General features: G+C 41.8%; 1 protein-coding gene across 1 annotated transcript in view; it reads left to right on the top strand.

Moving 5' to 3' along the window:
• LOC144767802 (putative DBH-like monooxygenase protein 2) overlaps positions 1-19147 on the top strand; it is a 169779-nt gene extending 150632 nt beyond the window's left edge. The window contains exons 12-13 of the mRNA XM_078651180.1: positions 2173-2278; positions 18549-19147. Of these exons, the coding sequence (XP_078507306.1) occupies positions 2173-2278; positions 18549-18788 (346 nt within the window). The 3' untranslated portion in view covers positions 18789-19147. The remainder of the gene's footprint in view (positions 1-2172; positions 2279-18548) is intronic.
• Positions 19148-19628: the final 481 nt, after the last annotated feature.

The raw sequence follows: 19628 nt of genomic DNA, 5'->3' as shown, positions 1-19628 counted from the left end.
CTACATTGATTTTCCTGATGTCTGATTTGCAATATAACTTGTCACATATTTACCATTTAGTGGCATCCACCCCCGTATCAATTTGATCTCTAGGTGCTTCTTCTCCTGTTGATTGTTTTCCATCTTTCTTTCATACCTTATAGCCTTGCCACACCCTCTGATCATTCAGCTTATCTGCGATTTTTCACAGGCGCAGATTACGCCTTATGTTCTATTTTCTTTGGATTAGGTACAGCATTTTTTACTTCATTAAATTATTTCCCACACCATTCCCGTATTATTATTTAATAGGTTTTATCACATTGCACCTTTTTCAAGCTTTGACCACTCACAGGCACTTAATATGCCTTGTATTTGAATAGTTTGGGTGAAGTGCTCGACTTTTCAACCTTTATACATTATTTTCCACACCAACATTTTACTCATGCTGTATCATGTTGTTTTGATGTCTGTATCTTATTCTCCATACTGTCATTTTTTATTTCTGTTCTCCATATACGCATTGATTTCAATGTTTGGATTGTTACATATGTGACAAGTTGCAAGATGGTGCCCAAACTCGCGAGCTTTCACTTCCTATCAACTCACTCCGGTGCTTCTTGCTGTTATCTGACACACGTCACAACAATTTCATTTACGTAAGTTAAATTACTTGCATGCCACAATATCTTTTTGGCACTGCGTGTGTATTCGAATCTAGATTCGGTCACTGTTAGCTTTTCTGCACTCATGTTAGACAATGTTGCACACTTATTGTATTAATTGTTGATCTTGGGTACGGTGCCTTCAACAACACACTCACTTTTCACTGTGCTGGCCAATGCTATAGGCATACCAGCCTACCTTTTCATATTTATTAAACAAGCCCCTTTGCCCATGCATACACACTTGTTCCATTTCACATAGTATTTTAAGCAGCACAAAGGTACACTGACTTAATGACTCTAATTTGTTATACAGTTCTTTAGTTTGCTCGGTTAACAATGCACATCAGATTCTGTTTTGTGCTTTAGAGTTTCAGGCACATACCGTGATCCAAACCATATCATTCACCCGGATAGAGGTGAAAGCATGTAAATCCTATGGTTTGGTTTTCTCAAAACAACATTGCTGATTCCTTTGTAGATTTTATACCCTGATACCCTGATGAAGGGCTGATATTGCCTGAAATGCATCTGGAGAGATGACTGAAATTTGAGACATTTTCATTTAAGCCCTTATCATTGATATGAAAAATTGAATATCGAACTATGATTAAAATCTTCTCAAGCTCATCACGAGTATTTGAGTCTACATTATGTGTATAAATTGACAACAAACCTTATACATTCCGCCAATGCGGGTTTCAAGCAGTGCTCAGGGAGATGTCTCCTAATCAGGAGATGCTACTTTTTCAAGAATTTGTTACACTCATTGACTCTAAAAGATGCCTGTAGTGTCCTCCAGTTCAATATCCCACTTGTCTGTTCATAATGATGTTTATGATGAAGCCATATAGTGGGTGCTGCTGCTTGTATCTAAAGGTCATATAGAAATATTTGAAGCAATTAGTGGACCAACCTGTTTTTACTTTAACTAAAATAAATGAGCAGGTGAGGCAGTGGATGTGCTTAGAGGGATTGAACAAAGAAGTACATATTTTGGACAAATCTATGGTTAAAGTAGTGTTACAGGTCCAAAAGCCATGAATGGGGGAATAGCACTTCCAGGCTGTTTGCCACATTATAAATCACCAGGGATAGTGGAAATGATATATTTGACCACCAGTGACATTACAGGCTTGGCCACTTTTGCTTCATCAGGGGTAGCAAGTGGTCGAGCCCTGGATAGAGTCCTTCTTCTGTCTTTGTGACCCCTTAAACCAGGGGCATGGGGGCAGACTCTGAGGTAACAAAGAGCACGTCAGAGGGAGGGGGCGCTGCCTCTGCCCACCTCTCAGTGACCTCCATATTGTGAAGATAGTTTTAGAGGGGTGGTCCATCTTTGATGTGAGCAGGTAGCCTTGTTGAAGAGATACACCACCACGTGTAGGACTTCAGGGCACTGAGCCTCTAGTTGGCAACTTTGTTTGAAAGCTCCTGGTAGTTCATTTTACCATCATTTGGGGATTCCTAATAAAAGTGATATAGGAAACCAAATAGCCTTTTTAACCAATCTGTCTTTTCTTTACAGGAATTCCAGTGATTTGAACTCAATACCCTGGACCCCTAATAATATAGCATTGGTGCAAAAGGCAACAAAGGACACACTTCAGTATAATCTAGTGTTTCATTCTAATGTAAGTTGTTTTCTATTGCCATATAAAGAATACAAAAATATATTTGTGCATGAGAATATATTAAACTGTTGATGTAGAACTGCAAAGTTTGAGCTGTTATATGTTAAATTATTTATAGAGGGTTTTACTTCCTGAACTCAGGGATTAATGCAGTGAGTCTGTTATGTTCGATGCTCTACCAATTGCAGTCACTACACTTCAAGGCTGGTGAATTGGGAACGTTTGGTGCTTGGCATGGTAGGAATTACATGCTGCTTGTCTCAGTGTTCATTTGAAGAAAATTGGCAAACTGCTTTATCTGTACAGGATAAGCTAATGTTTGTCATTCTTCATTGAATCAGCATATGTTGTGGTTTATTTCTGTGACATGAACATGTTTTATTTGTAAAATGATGACCCTTACATATGACTGTTGAGAACAACCTGACTCTGAAATGCCGGTATGTGTCTGACATTTCCCAAATGCAATGGTATTAGACAGGCATGATTCTTTACAATGCATATTCATTCTCCTTCAGGCCATGTTTTATTAACTCCTATTTTATCATTGATGTGTGACTCTTAAAACCCAGTTTTCATTGGAATTAACTTGTAACCGAGTATTGGCACATGTGCAGAGCAGCCTTTGCTTCTCCCATGGGTGCAGGCGCATTAAAGCTTTCTGCTCCACACACCTAGGTTGTTTTTTTAGGCTCACCAGCTTGGCTTTTGCTGCTGGTGATACCACCAAGCGTCTCATCAAAAGTATTTATTCCAGGACCCTGCCTGTGCCACACCTACTCGAGATGCCCTTCAGGAGGACAGTAGATAGTCATGTCTGCAGGCACTCACTTTCTTTCCGGACCTTAGCCTGGGAGGAGATCTGTATAAGGGACAAAAAAACTTTTCTGTGCTATGCAGAGTTCTGCAAGCGGCGGAGGTCATTAGGGGCATGCTGTTTGCTGTGATTTTCAGCACTGGGTAAGTGTCCCATGTTGGAAAATCATCACAAATGGCACCATGCACAACACAAGAGGATGCTGCTTTCTTTCTGCTGCTCAGGTAGATTTTGTGACGTCATTCAGCTTTCTCAACGGAAGGTTTCTGAACACGAGGGATCCTGAGCATACGTGACCTCTTGCATTGCAAAATCTGTCCGCCTTGAGAAATCTTCCCAGGAGGTTACATTTCCTCACTGGTGCTCACCAACCAGTAAGTAAGTAAGTAAATTTTTATTGTATATAGTTAATTAAAACCTTTACAATATTGTTCATATAAAAAAGCAACTTGTACTTTAAAGTTAAAGTGTACAAAATAGAGATACATTAAAATAGAGAAACTTTCTAAAATGTCTGTGTACATAGTGATTTTGCAGTTGTACTTGCACTTCGCACAGTCGGATTTGGACCTTTGCCGTCCTTTATCTCAGTGTTCATGATTAACTGAAGTGCCTTTTGGCAAAATCTAGTGGCCCTACAAGCTGTCTGCAGTTTGTAGCTGTTCAGGGCCAGCATGACGGCCGGGCGGCATGATCTAATTTGAGAAAGACGAAAAACATGAAGTAGGTAATAACGTCTCAGATTTGTTAAAGATGGGCAAATACACAATATGTGCATCAAGGATTCTTCCATTTCCCCACATAGTCTACAGAAGGGTGTCGGCCATGTTTGCTTCCATGCAGGTGTGTGATTTTTTAATATGGTGGTTACCAGCCGTAATTTTAAAAGTATTTTTTGAGCAGCTGGGGATATATGGTTGACTAAATATGGTTGTGGCTCTGGCTTCCCATATGTGCCCAACACAGTCCATCCATGTTTTTATTTGCTGTGGCAGCTTTATCTGCTGTCCATGATATTTGCTTTGCTGCTGCGTTAGTCTCTTTTTTAAACGCCACAAATGATTGATTTGTGTTCCACGCCTTTTCCATATTAAGGCTCGAGACGGCGTTCTCCCATACCATTTTCCATGAGTTTTTTGTCTTTTTCTGGTTATTTATCTCAGTCCAACAAAGGCCCATAAGGGTGTCCTCTTCAGCAGCTCTTAGTTTCCAGCATGTTTTTAATATGGCTGCTTGTCTGATTTGGTGCTGGTTTAGTAGACCGAATTCCAAGCGGATCTGGGATTGAGATACGAACCTCGGACTATGAAAGATGTATTTGAACAACTCTGATTGTTGGGTGTTCAAAAAGTTAGCATCTTTTCCCTTATACAACTCCGATCCATACGTGAGAGATGGGAGAAATTTTGCAGATATTATCTTCAACAAATGCGAATTGGATGGACAATTAATTTTTCTTTTTAACAAGTTTAGGGCGAGGCGTAGTTTGATAGCCTGTGCCTTTCTGTAAGACTGATGATCTTTCAGCGACCACCTGTCATCGATTACAACTCCCAAGTATTTGTACGTGGAGGTCTGCTCTAATGTGTTGCTTGCAATTTGCCATTTAAAGGATTTCCTCCCTGGCCGAGCGGCAAAACAGACAATCTTCTCGTTGCTCACCAACAAGACGTTGCCTTTCTGCCACTAGCCAGGGTCACATGTCTGCGACTGTCTCTCCTTTAGTTAGTTGTTGATTCCTTCCAGATATGGGGACAAAAGGGGCTTAGTTGTAGACAGGATGGTCCATCCTTGGATGATGGCAGGGAGAAGAGTTGTACCCAGCCCTGATTACATTTCAAGTAGCCATGCATACAGAACACACAAAGGACCCTGACATCAGACCTGTACTTGCTTTTATAACCAGAGGCAGTCAGAAGGACAGCCAAAGAAGGGCAAGGGACTGGTCAGAACTAGTAAGAGTATGGGCTAGGGGTTGCCCCCACACATTAGATGGCAGCAGTGATAAAAGGTGGCAGTCTTAGACCCCACATCAGAACTCTGTGGAAAATTCAGAACAAGGACTGCCCTACTGTCTGAGGAAGAGGGGCTGTCTTGCCTGCTGACTGAACCGAGGCTATCCAGAGTGACTCCGAGCGTCAGTTAACTGACCTCCTGTGTGAACAGCAGAAAGAGGCAAGAGAAGTGTAGAAAGAACCAACAAAGGTGCAGAAAGATGAAAGAGAGGTGCAGAAAGAAGCAACATAGGTACAAAAAGAGGTAGGAGGGGTGCAGAAAGAGGCCAGAAAAGTACAGAAAGAACCATCAGAGGTCTGGAAAGAGGCAAGAGAGGTGCAGAAAGAGGCAAGAGAGGTACAGAAAGTGACAAGAGGGATGCAGAAATAGGAAAGGGAAGTGCAGATAGAGGGATTAGACATGCAGAAAGAGGGAACAGGAGTACAGAAAGAAGCAAGAGGGGTGCAGAAAGAAGCAAGACAGGTGCAGAACGAAGCAATAGAAGTGCAGAAAGAAGCAACAGAGGCACAGAAAGAGGCAAGAGAAGTAAAGAAAGAGGCAATAGAGTTACAGAAATAGACAGGAGAGGTGCAAAAAGAAGGAACAGGGTGCAGAAAGAAGCAACACAGGTGCATAAAGAAGCAAAAGAAGTGCAGAACGAGGTAAGAGAGGTGCAGAAACAGGCAAGAGACTTTCAGAAAGAATGAATGGGGTACAGGAAGAGGTAAGAGAGGTGCAGAAAGAAGGTAGAGAGGTTCAGAAAGAGGCAATAGAAGTGCTGAAAGAAGCAATAGAGGCGCAGAAAGAATCTTGAAAAGTTATGAAACAGACAAGAGAGCTGCAGGAAGAAACAACTAAGTTGCAGACAAAAGGATGAGGCAAGTGAGATGCAGAGAGAGGCAAGACAGGTGCAGGAAGAGGCAATTGAGGTACAGAAAGAGGCAAGCGGGATGCAGAAAGAAGAAAGCGAAGTACAGAAAGAGGGAGGAGAAGTACAGAAAGAAGGAACAAGGGTACAGAAAGAGGCAAGAGGTGTGCAGAAAGAAGCAAGACAAGTGCAGAAAGAAGCAAGAGAAGTGCAGAAAGAAGCAACAGAGGTGCAGAAAGAGGCAAGAAAAGTAGCCGGGTCTGGTGCCTCAATGATCTAATGTATCCACCTCCTGTCATTTGAGATGTCATCAGTGATGTCATCAGTGATGTCACTGACCATGTCATGAGTGATGTAATATGTGACGTCATCAGCAGTGCATTGCGGGCGCGTGAGTTATAGTTAGCTGAACTAACTATAACGGGGGAATTTCATTGGTTTCGTATGAGTGAAATGTCCAGCTAACAATAACTTGTGTGAAACCTATGTTTTTTTTCAGTGAATGTCTAAGGTTTTTAAATGCTAATTCCTAACTATAACGTGGCTGAAACCTATGGTTTTTTCAGTGAATTTGCAAGGATTTTTAAATGCTAATTCCTAACCATAACGTGTGTAAAACTTATGTTTTTTTCAGTGAATTTCAAAGGTTTTGTAAATCATAATTTTTAAATGTATTGATTATTATATTTCTTTCTTTTTATACTAATTTCCCAAATTTTTTAAGTTATATTTCATATTTTTTACGTAAAATATGAACAAAACTACATTCAAAAATATTTCTTTATTAATTGATTTTGTTTTCCAATATATTAAAATTAATTTCTATATAATTCTTTTCTCATTGTTTTTTTTTGGATGATCGTACCGTAAGCGTAAGGTGATCGCACCATACTTTATACGGTAAATCGTACTGTGCGCGTACCCGCGCATACGTTACGGATGCGCTTTGACGTTACGCGTCGCATCAACGCTTCCGCCGTGACGTCATGTACGGCGTCCCATAAAAATATATTTTTTAAACTTTTAATAAGCGTATATTACTTTGAAAAGCAATTACGCAAATCGCGGCCGTACCTCATATGTACTCGCAGCGTAAGAGCAGCGTAAGCGCACCGTAGGCATACGCAAAGCCATGTGACTCTAAAAGAAGAGATTTGATTGGTTCATAACTCTTCCTATTCCAACTTTTGAAAGACCCCTCCCATTTTTATCATTCTACTTTGACCTTTTAAGAAGAAGCATCTCTTCTGGGAATCAAAATAGAAGGAAGATCACCATGACAACACCTATGGAATAATCTTCCAGCTATTCATCTGAGGCAGAATTCATTCCTGAGGAGCCTCAGAAGAAGAAAAAAGAAGCACTGATTTAGAAGTTTTTTATTTTCCCTGAAGGGGAAAAAAAGTGTAATGATCTGCTATTAGCCTGCAAAATATGCCAAACAACTCTTTCCAGGGGCAAGCCATCAAAAAAATACTCATTTGGCACAGCGAGTATGGTGCGACACGTGAAAAACTTGCACACCAACAACTTTGCAAGAGCTGCAACACGGAGGTTGCAAGAGAACCCACCTGCTGCTGTTTGGCTACTCCCGCCACACGTTACGTTGGATTGCTGTGGCGACCGAGAGACGATTCTAGGAGAACTCTTCTCCATCAGAGGTCTATGGACACTTTACGTCGTGCATGTGTGCCCCTCTGAGAAAACAAGCCCTGAGCAATCAAGTCTCAGGTTGATTCGAACTGAGCCGCACTTTTGGACGTGAAGACTTCCACCATTCTATGTTCCATCCCGGACTCTTGGACACCTTCTTGACTACAGGATATCATTCACTTGACTTTTCGCCTAGTTCTCTTCTATCTTTGGCTTTGTGGTCACCGGTCTCCCTGGAGCGAGCGAACCTGGATGTGCACTCATATTTTGTCCTACACCACGGATTGACTGTTTGTGGAATCGCTCTTGATTTAATACCTTGTGTTTTGCACCTCATATTATTTGCGGTTGTGCACCTGTTTGTCCTTTTTGCTGTGTGCCCTGATGTAGGTGTGGCCCCAAAACTGGCCGAGCACCGAAACGCGCGTTGGCGCCTAAAGGCGGTCCCGAAATGTATTCTCAGAGTCTCCCGAGTCCCTTGGGGTGATTCCTCCGGGACACAACTCACCAACGAAGATCTGGCTACCGTTGCACGATATGCTGTTGACAAATGACGAATTTATGAATGGGTGCGAACTTTTCGGATGTATTGAATAACTGTGGATATCATGGAGTGATATGAATTGGTTTGTATGTGTTTTGGGACAAATGGGTGTTTAATTTGATTGTCATAACCGCTATGGGACTGCTATGTGTATTCTATGACAGTTATGTTTTTTTTCTTTGCTATAAATGAACACATATTTATAAATAAAAAGATATGAAATAATAAAATGCACTTTGTCTTATAATGAGTTGGTTTTGGACAGTCTGATTTGCTTCTAGTCTTGGTGAGTTCTGCACTGCTATTTTGTAATATAGGACCCCATTTGGGCCACTAGTACTAGTTAAGGGCACCTTTCCCGTTCTTCTGTATTATTCCCACCTGCTGCTGTGCCAAGTACATCGAATGCACCACCACCACCTTCGGGAAGCAGTCCACACCCTCAGATTGAACCTGATTTCGTAGAACTAAAAATTCTATGCATTTATTGCGATGAACTTTTGAGTTATGGGGAACAGTCAATTGACCTCATAAGACGCAAGAAGCGGGAGTGTCGTTGTCCTCGACATTAAGTTTTTTTTCTTCATTCTTTTGTTCCTGTTGGACACTTTTTGGGTTCCAGTATATTTTTTATTGTGCCACAGTTTGCGGATCGGAAATTTCATTGTAAATATTGCAACAAATTACTTTGTTACGGTGAGCAGTCTATTGACCTCATTGCGAAGAGGAAAGAAGACCACCGTTGTCCAAAACATTTTTATTTTTACTTTTTTGCTCCTGTTCCACAGTTTTTTTGTTTCCAGTTCTATTTTTTTGGTTTAAAAAAAAAAACACTTTTTGAAAAAATCGAAAAAAATAGAAAACTAAAAAGACAAAAAAAACTGTTCTTTTTAGATTTACCTTCACTGGTCAAAGAAAGAACTATATTTCTATGTTAGTGTGTCAAAGTTTGTCGGAATGAATGTGTAGTTCATAAATGAATGAATGAATACATTAGTAGTGTAAGGTGAATCAGAATACAGGAGACAGTATAAGCAGAGAGAGGTAGACTGTGAGGAGAGCGGGGGGAGATTATAGAAAAAGGAGCAAATATACTTCCTTAATGTACACAGACGCTTAGTGTGATACTAGGCATGAAATATGAGACCATACATTTTACCAAAACACATTTACTACCCTGAAACATTTAACTGACTGCACACATTCTATGTATATAACTACTACATCTCAGTGGACAACCCTGACTCATTTTGCAAATACATTTCCAGTCTGGAAGGGGCTTGTAAATCTGCCCAAAAGTTTATGCAGCAGTGTATGTATACTGACTGGGGAATTGTTAAAAGGCATTTATAATGAGAGAGAGAAGAGTAAGAGAACAGAGTAGGGAGTATCAAAAGAAGGGGGAGTAGTAGGAGACAGAGGAGACAATGAGGACAGAGAGGGGAATATGAGGACAGGGTGGACAATAAGGACAAGGAGCACTATGAGGAGAGAGAAGTGAGAATAAGGAAAGAGGGGTAATATCAGAAGACAGGGGACAGTATAAGCAGAGAGAGGTAGACTGTGAGGAGAGAGAGGGTAGATTATAGAAAAAAGAGCAAATATAATGCCTTAATGTACACAGACGCTTAGTGTGATACTAGGCATAAAATATGAGACCATAAATTTTACCAAAACACATTTACTACACTAAAACATTTAAGGACTGCGCACATTCTATGTATATAACTACTAAATTTCAGTGGACAACCCTGACTCATTTTGCAAATAAATTTCCAATCTGCTGCATTATTTTTGTCAACATTACATCCAAAAAGTTACACAATAGAACAACAAAGAGGCGCAAGAGGCTTGTAAATCTGCCAAAGAGTGTATGCAGCAGTGTATGTATACTGACTGCAAAATTGTAGATTTAGAACACAAATCTAATTCTAAGCAAGCAACACTATTAACTACTCTACAACTAAAAAATTGACTACACCCATTCTACATTTTTTAGTACTGCACTTTATTGCACAAAGGTGACTCACTAAACACATTAACTTACCAAATAATTTAATCACAATAGCTATCCAAATGCAGACAAACTCAGAATATGATTCTACAAACTTTAGAAGGATAAACACATTACTTTTACTAAAAATAAAATGCACCACATACATTTCCTTACAAGTTATCAACTCACCTCTCAAACTGATTTGTAGATTAAGAAGAATGCCACTCACACAGCAGATATTCTTATACAGAATCTCTCTACTTCAGTTTTTGCAGCAAATCCAAAGAATGGCATATGTTCCCTCTCAATTTAGACATATATACATGGCAATAACAAATTAAATTCCTACACATATTAATTCAAAACCAAACACATATTTCTATTGGTTCAAAATTTCAACCCTTTCCAACTGATATAACGTTGCACCCTACCCCCAACAAATAATGCAAAAGTCAACTGTACACAAAGGTCAAAAGTTCAGCACTCTATAAAACACTGCTCCTCAACAAGTTTAGACTATGCATAAGTACTTACTTATAAGTACCAAAAAAAAGAAAAAGTCTCATTAGAACCAACCAACATATAAACACATAATCTTGATAGATATCTGTAAAATATATTTTTTAATTGATTTTTTTCTATCTTAGGTACACTTACCGGACGACTTACACACTCGTACGTACGTGCATGGTACGCGTACGCTAAATCTACTGTAAAAAAAGAAATAGCCTTTATCACAAATTTTTTATAATCCCCGGGGACCCCATCCCCGGGGCTAAATATAACGGTGGGGACTGTGGGGGGAGCCCCAAAGCCCCCACGGTCCCAGCCGGCTCCACCCTTCCTTCGGGATCCAGCATTGCTTTTGTCAGAGAGAGCAGCTTACATGCTGCTCTCTCTGACGAAAAGCAATATGCTTTCCTATTTGAAAGAGAGAGCAGCTTTCCTGCTCTCTCTTTCAAATAGGAAAGCAGTAGCTATGGTAGGGTGGGAGCCACGAGGCTCCCGCCCTACCACAGCAAACAGCAGTGTCCCGGGGGTAGGCATCCCGGGACACTGCAGAAGTGTGCCCCTGGGAGGTGGCGGTCCCCAGGGCCATCAAAGGCTCCAGGAGGGGGGCCCCTCCCAACATTCAAAGGCCCCAGGGGTTGGTGGTCCCCGTGGCTGGGGTTCCGTAACGGATCCCCAATTTTCTAAATAAGACCCCGGGGAGGTGGCGGTCCCTGGGGCATGTGGGGGGGGCTTGAGCCCCCCCACACAGGTTTTTTAACTAAAAAGAAGCCCCGAGGGTGACGGTCCCCGGAGCAGCATACATATGCTTAAAGTCCCGGGGGTGGCTGTCCCTGTTTTCTAAATCAGACCCCGGGAAGGTGGCGGTCCCCGGGGCATGTGGGGGGACTTGAGCACCCCCACACAGGTTTTTTAAATAAAAGAAGCCTCGGGGGTGACAGTCCCCGGAGCTGCAGGGGGGGGGGGGGGAATAGCCCCCCGCATACATATACTTAAAGTCCCGGGGGGTGGCGGTCCCTGGGACAGGGGGGCTCCTCTGGACCCCCATTATCAAAAAAAAATTGCCCCCGGGGGCTAATTAAGAATGAAGCAGACTTCGGGATTTTTTTTCTTTTTCACCACGTACGCATACCATATGCGTATTCTGTGATTTAAAAAAAGATTTTGACCTTGGAGATCATTCTGAAACCCCCTAAACAACCCTAGGAAGTCCTACAGCAAATAGAAAACTTTTCCTGACAATCTACACACTCAATCTACACACATAGACAAATAAAAAACAAATCACATTTATTCCCACATTAAATCAAAACGAAACACACATTTCTATTACTTGAACTTTTGAACCCTTTCCAACTGACAAACCTGACAACCCTCCACATTCTGCCAGTTACCATAGAAACACTTCAGAGAACACCTAAATGAGCACACAGGTGAAAAGTTCATCATACATTTTTGCAAATCAAAACAGCAAGTGTGCTTGACTTGTCAATATACCAGCTTATCTTAAGTAATGTTCTTTTCTATCACTTTTTCTTAACCAATAAATAACAGGCTTTTAAAAAACAGAAAACTGCACCCTAGTTTTCTATCTAAAAAGTATTCAAACAACCAATCACTTCTTTGCCTTTTTTTAAAACTCTACTTATCCACCATTTTAGAAAAAAACTCTTCAAACTGCCCTTTCATTTACAGAGACCACCTAAGCACATCCAGACCTCTCTTCAAGATGCTTAGAGTGTGGATTGTGGGACACAGCTATATTTTCTGGAGTCAAAAGTATGCAGAACAGAAAGGAATCCACAAACACCTAGGTTTACCAAATGTAGACATTAAATGGATTGGACAGAGAGTGTTAAAGTGTCACCAATTGATGCCATTGGTGAAATCCTTTTTGCATCTCCAACACCCTGACCTCATAATTGTGCACTGTGGTGGCAATGACCTAGTCACTTTGACTGGGGTAGGTCTGGAAATGTTTATGAAGCACACCTTTACTGAATTGATGTCACTTTCCCCCCAAACTACCTTTGTCTATTCTAATATGTGCCAAAGGCAGAATTGAAACTGGTCCAATCAATTTTGTCCACAAATTGAGAAAGCCAGGAAACATGTGAATACATCTGTTTCTGATTTTCTCCGAGATTATAAAATGGGGTCCATTTACAACAACAATCTGCGTTTCAATATGCAAGACATCTATAGGAGAGATCATCACTACTTACTTGTGTAGGTACTAAAATCTTCCAATAAACACAAGGGCTCTTTTTAGAGCCACCCAACATCTAAACACATACACTTCATAAATATCTGAAAAATATTTTAATTGTTCTAGCTTAGGTACGCTTACGGGACGACTTACAGACATCGCACCGGACATCGTACGTACGTGCATGGTACGCGCATGCTAAATGTAGCGTAAAAAAAAATAGCCTTTATCACTAATTTTTTTAAGTCCCCGCGGACCCCATCCCCTAGAGCTGAAATATAAGTTTGGGGACCGTGGGTGGAGCCCCAATGCCCCCACGGTCCCAGTGGCACCCCGCGTCCTTCGGGAGCAGGTATTGCCTTTCGTCAGAGAGAGCAGCTTACATGCTGCTCTCTCTGATGAAAAGCAATATGCTTTCCTATTTCCTGCTCTCTCTTTCAAATAGGAAAGCAGTTTGCTATGGTAGAGTGGGAGCCACAAGGCTCCCGCCCTACCATAGCAAACAAAAGTGTCCCTGGGGGTAGGCACCTTGGGACACTGCAGGAGCCGGCCCTGGGAGGTGGCGGTCCCCAGGGCCATTGAGGGCTCCAGGAGGGGGGCCGCGTGACCCCCCTCCAGACATTGAAAAGCCCTGGGGGTTGGTAGTCCCCGGGGCTGGGGGGTCTGTCACGGACCCCCCTACTTTCTAAATTAGAGCCCCCCCACACAGGTTTTATTAATAAAATGAAGTCCCGGGGGGGGTGCTGGCCCCGGGGGCTGCGGGGAGCCAAGAGCCCCCCTTACATATAGTTAAAGCCCCGGGGTGTGGTCCCCGGGGCAGGGTGCCCCTCTGGGCCCCCCGTTCTTGAAAAAAATTGCCCCGTTATTTGGCCCCCCGGGGGCTAATTAAGAATAAAGCGGACTTCAGTTTGTTTCTTTTTCACCGCGTACCATACTCTTATCCCGCGATTTAAAACAAAATTGCCTTGGGGGGTCCTTGTGGGACCCCCTAAGCAGGCCTAGAGAGTCAGGGTGTTTCTACCCTGCCCCCTTTTCTTTTTCTGAGGCACAAGATGACTGCCAACACTTCCTGGTTTGGAGTATTGACAGACAGTTGACAGCCAATCAGCATGCAGCTCGTGCTCATAATTGTACATTTTAGTGTACGCATACGATACATCGTCTATAGATATATCGATGATTTTACTTTTGATTTTCTCAGGAACAACTGAACGGATTTACACCATTTAGCAAAAACCGTAATCTGCGAACCGAACACTACCTTTTTGCCAGATTTGGTGTAATTCCGTTCAGCAGTTCGGGCTGTAGCCTCGCTTAAAGGTCCTATGGAAAATTGCATGGGGAAAACACGTTTTGAGACCCCTCTTTTTTCTCGGCCCCCACTTCACGAATCACCTCAAAACTTTCAGGGAAGGAGCGGATCTAGCCATTTTCTTTAGGAATTTCACGAAGATTTGTCGACTGGCGCCAAAGTTATTATTATTAATATTATTAATAACGAATTTTGTACCGCGCACGGTTACCCAAGAGCATCCCAGCGCTTATAGAGACCTAAAGCGAGCTGCACATGCAGAGCAAGAGAGCTAAAGTTATACCGGGAATAGATAGGTTTTTAAATGTTTCCGGAACCTGAGAATATTTCGTTCAGAACGTAATGAGAGTGGGAGGGAGTTCCAGGCCCGCGCTGTATGGATGGAAAAGCTCCTGCCGCCTGAACGAGCTCTCCTAACTCTCTTCGTCTGAAGGAGGTGTTTGTTGTCAGAGCGTAGGGCTCTTGTAGGCTTGTAAGGCCGGATCATATCCTTCAGGATGGCTGGTCCTGTCCCCTGTATGCTCTTATGGGCAATACAGAGGGCCTTAAAGGTGACTCTCTCTCGGATAGGGAGCCAGTGAAGTGCTTTTAAAGCGGGCCTGGCTGACTGCCTGGCCGGAATGTTCAGCAGCAACCTTGCTGCTGCATTCTGCACTTGTTGCAGGATCTTGAACGTTGACTCCGGCGCTCCGAGAAAGAGCGCATTACTGTAGTCCAGGCGCGAGATGATTAGACCTTGGACTAACAGTTTCCGAGAGAGTTCTCGTAACAGGGGAAGAACCTTACGGGCCGACCGGAGTATTCCATAACACACGCCAGAGGTCTTCTTGGCGTGTGTCCTAAAGGACAAATCCGGCTCCAGCCAGACCCTCAAGCTCTTGATCTCCTTCTTTGGGTCAGGCGGGGTGCCCATACAGTTGGGCCAGCTGCTCGGCGAGAGGGCGAAGCTTGAACTGGCCCAAGATCATCAGCTCAGTTTTTGAGCCATTCAATTTGAGCGATGACCTGGACATCCAATCAAACACCTCTCCCAAGCATGAGTGGAGCATCTCAGGCTGTTTCTCCAGCTGTGTCAGACCCACTACTAGCTGGGTGTCATCCGCATAGCTTATGGTCTTGAAGCCAAACGGAGACACCACACCCTCCAGGGGTGCCATAAACACGTTAAATAACGTGGGGCTCAGGGATGAGCCCTGGGGCACCCTGCAGTGAAGTGGGAGGGGAGGAGATTTTGCGTTTCCTTCCCAAACCTCGAAGGTACGCCCCTCCAGAAAGGAGGCCAACCATTCCAGGTTAGAATGTTGCGGATTTCCTATGGAAACTAGGTCCTAACTATAAAAACATCCTTTCAGATAATTTAGAATCGCACTTGCAGAAAGAATGAATTCCCCAATTTCTTTTATTTTTTAAAAAGTTTCCAGTAAAGCCATTGCCGATTTGCTCTGATACTGCGCCGTTTCTCTCTGTGTCATATTAAGACATTTAGAGAGGGAGGTTTAGTACTTAACAGGACAACCTTGTTTTTACTGTGCTGTCCGTATTGTTATTACGTACATCCTTTCCATGCACCTTAGATTTAAGAAAAATCATGTGATTTTCTATTTGGACAGAGTTCTGTCTCCCCCCAAGAAAACAATTATGCCCTCTAGAGGGCTTTGTCAAGGCTATCATTTTGATTATAAGGAATGACTTAATTGTGTTCCTACCTCACCGCTTGTTTTATGCCATGCATTTGTTGTATTTAGGAAAATTGTGCACTAATCCTAATGACAATAATTATATGTGATTGTGTGATTTTGTGATTGTCTTGGCTTCTAACAGTTTCATACGAAAATGAATTCAGTTCAGTTTATTAATGGACATACAGTTCCTCACTTTGGTTCAGCCCAAACGGAGTAAAAGTTCTGAAGTTCAGTGTTTGCCTTGATTCTCTCTGTCGCAGTTTCTTTTCGCGGTTTTCACCTCTCTCATTACGAGGTATCATTTAATTTGCATAGAAGCTTAATAACTTCCAGTGGAATGAAAAAGAGCCATTTATTGAACCATTGGGCGGCAGAACCTGATTGTTATTCTGAGGCTTTTCAGCTCATTAGCCTTAATCATAGAAAATCAAAGGCAGACTTGTAAGATGTATCAAAGTCCCACAATGCACCATCTCAATGAGTACCAATCCAGGCAAAATGCTTCATTCTCCTTAAGGTGCAAAAAGTAAGTATATGCTGCTTTATTGTGTCACCCTAATACCATCGAAAATTTATCTTTTCATTGTGGCAAGAAGTGATAACATATCCCTCTTGTCTCCCATGCTCATTTCCTTATTATCGAGTGATTTCTAGGTAAGTCCTGCATTAGGAGTGGGTCAGTCTCCCGTCATTAGTACTAACACAGTCTCTTCGTGAGCAGGAGCCCATAAGCCTGCAGGGCAGCCTTGATGAACCACGGAAATGAAGCATCCTGCTGAGTTGCAGCCAGCAAAATAACAAATAGCCGTGGCACCGGTGGAATGAAAAAGAGCCATTTATTGTACCATTGGGCAGCAGCACTTGATTGTTATTCTGATGCCTTTCAGACTAATGAGCCTCGCCAGTCCTGGTGAGGAGGTAACATTGATATTTGTGTGACTATAGGTACCCCTTCCCTCCAGTTTTGAAGGCTCATGGGGCATTATCTGGGTGAAATAAGAAAAACATTCAGCAATATACCTACTGGTGTATAGTATACTGTGCATTTAAATGTATGTGCACCACTTAGTTAGGATTATATGTAAATACACAGTTGTTTTGATTTGAGTGTGGAAGGGATCTCTTTTAGGTCCTGATGAGAAGCCAGGGGAGGGCTTTGAATCATGTTGACGCAAGAAACACTGCTCATTAAAGCATAGTATCTCCATCTCATTCCCCACTTTTAACGCTACCATCTCAAAGGAGCATAAACATAAATTATTTCCACTGAGCCAGGTATTTTTTTAATTTTTCACCATTCACTCACTTCTGACCCTTCCACTCACACTCCTACACCACACATAGTATTGTTTTTCATAACCAGTGCTCCCAAGTGGTCATAGGTCGTAGCACGCCCAGTCCCGCAGCGGGGCGGGAAGACCCAGATGATGAAGCATGCCACCAAGGGTCCTTTTGGTGGGTGAGGGGTATTTAAACAAAGCTGTGTGCTTTCCACTATTGTAGGAGATACACATAGTCTGGAGGAACACTTCTATACTTTCCCATAAGGGTTTATCCCTTTGTTTTTTGACAATATAACTTGAGGAGGACATATCCACCAATTCTGCTCGTGGAGCATTACCTCTTAACTCCCTTCTTGTGTCCCTTCTCAACACTACAGAGGCCCTTCCTTTTGTGTCCCAAACTCAATATTGGTTATACAGGAATAAACCATCCTTATAAATTAAATGTCTGTTAAGCAGGGAAATTCTGGATGGGTTCCGTAATAAACTCTGATAGTTTACTATAGAAAGGGTATATTCAAGCATCCAGGCTGTGATTTTACATGAATGTGATAACTAGGAGATTGACACATAATATATTCCCAGGTTGATGTTCTTTCTTTCCATGATAGCTAAAATGTTTTTAGAACTATAACATGTTCACTATTAGAGTTAATTTTTTGATTTGATTTCCCTCTTCCTCAGACGTCACTCATGTGTCTCTGTACCCAGAACTATAGTGCTTTGGGTGTGTAGAAGACTGGGTTGAGTAACATCCTTCACAATTTCACTTATTTAGGAAACCATGAAACCCAAAATCTCTCTGAATGTAACTCATAATGGAATGTGACATAGCCTCTGTATTTACAGAACTGTAAGAACCTTGATGAATTATAAAAAATATTCTATTTGGTGTACAGCAAGATGTGATGCTTCTGCAATCCTTGAAGAGGCCAGAAATAAAGAAGGGCTGATCACAAAAGCCCTCCACTAATACCATATCATGGCCTTTCTGATTTCAGGATCCATGGCTTGATGCTAATGCCTTGTGGCATTTAAAGGGGGCATCCAATCAAGAGAAAAACACAGTTTTTCTTACATGGTCTTGAACAATCTGTAGTAGGCAGTCCAGAATGCCCATTTGTTTGAGGATGTCTGCTTGGGTTTTAAGACTTACTGTGACATTTTCACTAGTCACCCACTTAAGCCTCAAAAGAGAAGCACAGGTATCTGTTCAACTAAGAAGATCCACAATTGTAAATAGCCACAATCACCAATGTGTACTAGACTGTACATTTACGTGTGCCTCACTGCAAGGAAATTGTAAAATGTTAAACAATATATATGACACTGATAATGCCCGATGGCTGATGTATGTGCATAGTGATACTTAATCCTCTCCACTTTGTTTTCTGCTTTCAGGGATCTTACTGGGTAAATTATGGCTATATTCACAACATCAGTGACCCATCAACAACTTCTTGCAATGGCTCAGAGTCAACCAGTCATGCTCCATCTCCATCTACTCCAAGAAATACAACATCGAAGCCAACTTTCACATTTCCGACTGACACCGGACACAGCTCATTTACAGGGGTCCTTCATCTCATAGTATTTCTCTTGTCAGCATTCTCTGTGATTGTTACCATCCCAGTTTCCTAGATGTTAAACATTGGGTCGACACTGTTCACTGGAAATAATTAAATGGCATTCGGAATCTGACTACAGACACTCCTATGTATGAAATGATATATATCTACACAATGCTGTATGGGTATAGACCTACTCCAGAATATTGCACTCTTTTTTAGCATTCTCTTCACACATATTGTGGTAGCATTTTGCTTCCCTCTCATGAATGCCCAAGTAGCTACCAAGTGTTGGTTGTATACTGAGCAGCAGAAGGTAAGCACATCACTTTTGACCGATCAACCGGTCAGAGAGAGTTGAAAGGGGCCAGATGTACTAAGCATTTTAACAGTCACAAATATTCCAGTCAGTCTTTGCTTCTGTTATAACACAGTTTCCGAAGTACTAATGCTAGTTTTAGGACTTAGAAAAGGTTTTCCATCTCCTAAAATGGGATTCTGAATGAATACCAATTAGTGTCTGGAAGGGGTGTGTTATAGGAATCCCTTCCAAATACAGAATTGTTATCTCATATGTTAATGCTTTGCTACTGAAATCCATTGAGAATTACCTGACCCCACACAGGAGGTGGATTATCATTTCCAATAGGAAAGGAAAGTAATTTTATACCCACATAATTAAAATTTATAAAATACATTGAATTACGATCTACTGCAATTTTTATTTTCTAGAAGAGACCTATTAGTAAGCAGGACAATTCTTTAAAATCTTTAATGGTAGCAAACATACTGTTCACATTTCGCAATCAGTATTTTTCAACCTGATATTCATACATATTGTTCACAGTTTTTTAACAAAGCTTACAGAACCAGTTTTAACTAGTAAGCTTGAAGCCGCTTCCATTTGTTTTTG

Source organism: Lissotriton helveticus, chromosome 7, assembly GCF_964261635.1.
Source record: "Lissotriton helveticus chromosome 7, aLisHel1.1, whole genome shotgun sequence".
Lineage (NCBI taxonomy): Eukaryota > Metazoa > Chordata > Amphibia > Caudata > Salamandridae > Lissotriton > Lissotriton helveticus.
The sequence above is the reverse complement of the archived record's forward strand: the minus strand, read 5'-3'. Positions and strand labels throughout refer to the sequence as shown.